The following is a 3171-nucleotide window of genomic DNA, read 5'->3' as shown; positions in this document are numbered from 1 at the left end:
TTCTTCTTCTATCTTTTTATCATTCTTTGTTTCTTTTTCTTCCTTTCTTATTTCTATTCTTTTCCTTAATCTTATCATCTCTTTTCTTCTTTATTATCTTTTCTTTTCTCTTCTTTTCTTTGTTGCATTGTTCATTGATAACTTTAATTATCTTTTGTTATTCTCTAGTGTTGTCATTTCATCAATAATCATTGGAGAAATTAAAATAGAAATTCACTAATTCTTGTTTTTATATTAATATCTTTTTATGTACTTCAGTGATTTCGTTAGTATTTCTTTTTCCAGGTATTTGTTTGCTAAGCAGAGATTAATTCAATATAATCATATTATCAACAAGACTTAGTTTATTTATCAAATTTCTTTTGAACATCATGATTTTTGTTCTTTTATTTTTATCACATTGTTTTGTCATCAACTTGGTTCAAATTATTTATTTTCACTTATTCATTATTCTTCAGCAAATGAAAAATCTTTTCAGTGCTTAGTAATTATTGGAAGTTCAACGAAATAAAACTTGCTTGAACAACTCAGAAACGAAAAAGAAAGAAAATAAATTAATATAAAAGATTGAAGTATGAGTTATAATTACGATTGATTTTAGAAATAAAAGAAGAGTCATGCTTCAATCTACTATTTAAAAAGAACTTCAGAATAAAGAAAAAATATTCAAGGACAAGATGGGAAAGACACATGGTGGATTAACTCGTGCTGGAAAAGTTAGAAACCAGACCAAGAAAGTTGAGCAGATTGACACTGGTGTTAAGAAAAGACCAAGTGGAAGAGCACGTATCAGAGATTTATTTAACAATAGACAAGAGTTACTCTCTGGAGAAAGAAGATTCAAGTTTAATCCTCAGAATTAATTAAAATTCTTTCTTTTATTTTTATTATGTTTGCTGTTCCAAAAAATTTCATCTTACCTTATACTGTTCTTTTTGTTTTTATCTTTAATAAACATGATATATAATAGTATTAATTATGAAAGAACTTTTATACATTAATGATAAATATAATTATGTAAGTTATAAATGAAATTTTCCTTAATGTATTAAATAATTTCTTGGTTATATTTTCATTCTTATCACATTGAATTTATAAGTGAAAATATTTATTATTTTAAAGAAACATTGTTTTGGCTTATTTATAAAAACATGTTTATAAAAAAAACAGAAATAAATGTTTAAATGGAACAATTCTAAACAAACATTATGGGCTTAGCATAAGTTAATTGAAAATATATATATCAAAATATAATTTTTATCAAACTATTTTTGATATTAAATTAAAGAACTAAAACATATTAAAAAAAACAATACAGACTTAATAGCAATATACAAGTTTATTTATGTTTATCTTAAAAGAAGAAAATAATGAAATGACAAATAAGAAAGAATTCATGAAACAGTTCCATAGAATATTAAATAATCGAAAAAAATAATATTCTACTTCTGTAATTTGGATTGTATTGAAAAATTAGTTATTCTAGTAATAGAAAAGAACTTATTCAGCATTGTAAATGCACTTAACTTTATAGTAATAAAAATTCGTGTTATTTTAAAGAAATTCTTTTAATAACATTATTTTTTATTCTAAAAAGAAGAAAAATAAATGTTAAACGGTTACTTTAAAAAAATGAAAAACAAGATTTTAAAAGTAATTAAATTCAACCACTAAAATGTTATTATATGTGATACAAGAAGTTGATAATAATGGGACCAGAATAATTTCGACAATAAAAATGAAAGAAGGAAATTTGATTTTAGTTCTGTTATTATAATTTAAAAAAACCAAAAATAAAATTTCCAAATACAAAAAGGCACTATAAAATATAGTTTGAATTCAATATGAGTTCCAAACAAAAACAATGTGAAAGAATTCAACAACAGTTTGAAGATGAGCGAATAAATCGAGAAATTATCAAGTCGCTCAAGTTAAATTCTCCTTCACTAGAAGAAGAGCCATTAGTTAAACAATTTTTAATTATTGGTTCTGATGCTGCAGAACAACCAAATTACCAATCAGGTGGATATAAAAAGAAGATTGGGATTGTGAAACCAAAAATTCTTTTTCAATTTCCTTCAACTTCGTTTGTTTTATTATATTTGATATTAACAATATTTGTAAGAACTAATAAGTAGGTTGGACGGATTTTCTTATAATTTATTAGAACAGTTTTGTTTTCCTGATGTCACATATCGTAAGAAAAGGACTCGTCAAAAAGAAAAGGATTTGGTTACTGCACAACAAAAAATTTGTTGTGATCATCTTCACTATCATAAAGTATTTTCATTTGTTTTTCCTGGAAAGAGGAATGAGTTGTTTGCTATTGGACTAAGAAAAAAACGATTTATTTCAAGAGACCCAAAAGAATATGAAACAGAAAATATATGTTATATTTTACTAACTTCAGTTCCTTTCTTTGAAATACATTATCATTTGTTAGAGAATATTTTAATGGATTCTGATTTAAATACCTTTGTATCTTCTTCAATTAACTCAACAGAGATAAATAACTCTGGACTAATCTTAAAAACTGTTCAAAATTTAATCTCAGTTTTCACAGATTATCAAAAAATCACAGTAACCCCTTCAACTCAAACTATTAGTTTTAAGTTCCCTAATGAAACAAATGAATTTTTTTATGATTGTTGTTATGGTATGCCATTAACTTATCATTACTCTGAACTATATTTATTAACATTATTTGAAGAATATGATATTTTAGATTTACTTAAAATGGTAACAGCATTTATGTTAGAACATAAGATTTTAATAATATCAAAGAATTTATTATTACTTTCAGCAGCAATACATTTTCTTCTTTCATCAATTACACCATTTAGATTTGAAAGTTCTATTATATCTGTTTTGTGCCCCGAACTTTATACTGTTTTAGAAGCACCAACACCTTTATTAGTAGGGATGACACATCTTCCAACGAATATACCAATAACAAAAGAGTATACATTTATTGCTGATTTAGATAATAAAAAATTTATAACCTCTATTACATTTTTATTACCAAATGCAAATGGGTGGGTGGCAGAAGAAATTAATAGAACATTAAATGAATCTCCAAAAAGAAATACTAAAATTCAATTACCACAAACACAGTTAATAGAAAATGAAATTGGAACAACAAGACATATTATGGATGTATTAAAAAAGCTA

At 24.4% G+C, this 3171-nt stretch overlaps 1 protein-coding gene across 1 annotated transcript, besides 2 other annotated features; it reads left to right on the top strand.

Annotated features, from left to right (window-relative positions):
• Positions 1–121: part of a microsatellite that runs on past the window's edge.
• A 1110-nt stretch (positions 122–1231) lies between these two features.
• Positions 1232–1310: a sequence feature (AT_rich).
• Positions 1311–1844: 534 nt separating this feature from the next.
• On the top strand, positions 1845–3171 carry EDI_048160 (uncharacterized protein; the record flags this gene model as incomplete). The annotated part of the gene is made up of 2 exons (XM_001740619.1): positions 1845–2086; positions 2139–3171. Coding segments are annotated over 2 exons (1275 nt in total), but the record flags the coding sequence as incomplete, so codon positions are not given.

This window comes from Entamoeba dispar, genomic scaffold (assembly GCF_000209125.1).
Source record: "Entamoeba dispar SAW760 scf_1105229463073 genomic scaffold, whole genome shotgun sequence".
NCBI classification, from domain to species: Eukaryota; Evosea; order Mastigamoebida; family Endamoebidae; genus Entamoeba; species Entamoeba dispar.
The sequence above is the reverse complement of the archived record's forward strand: the minus strand, read 5'-3'. Positions and strand labels throughout refer to the sequence as shown.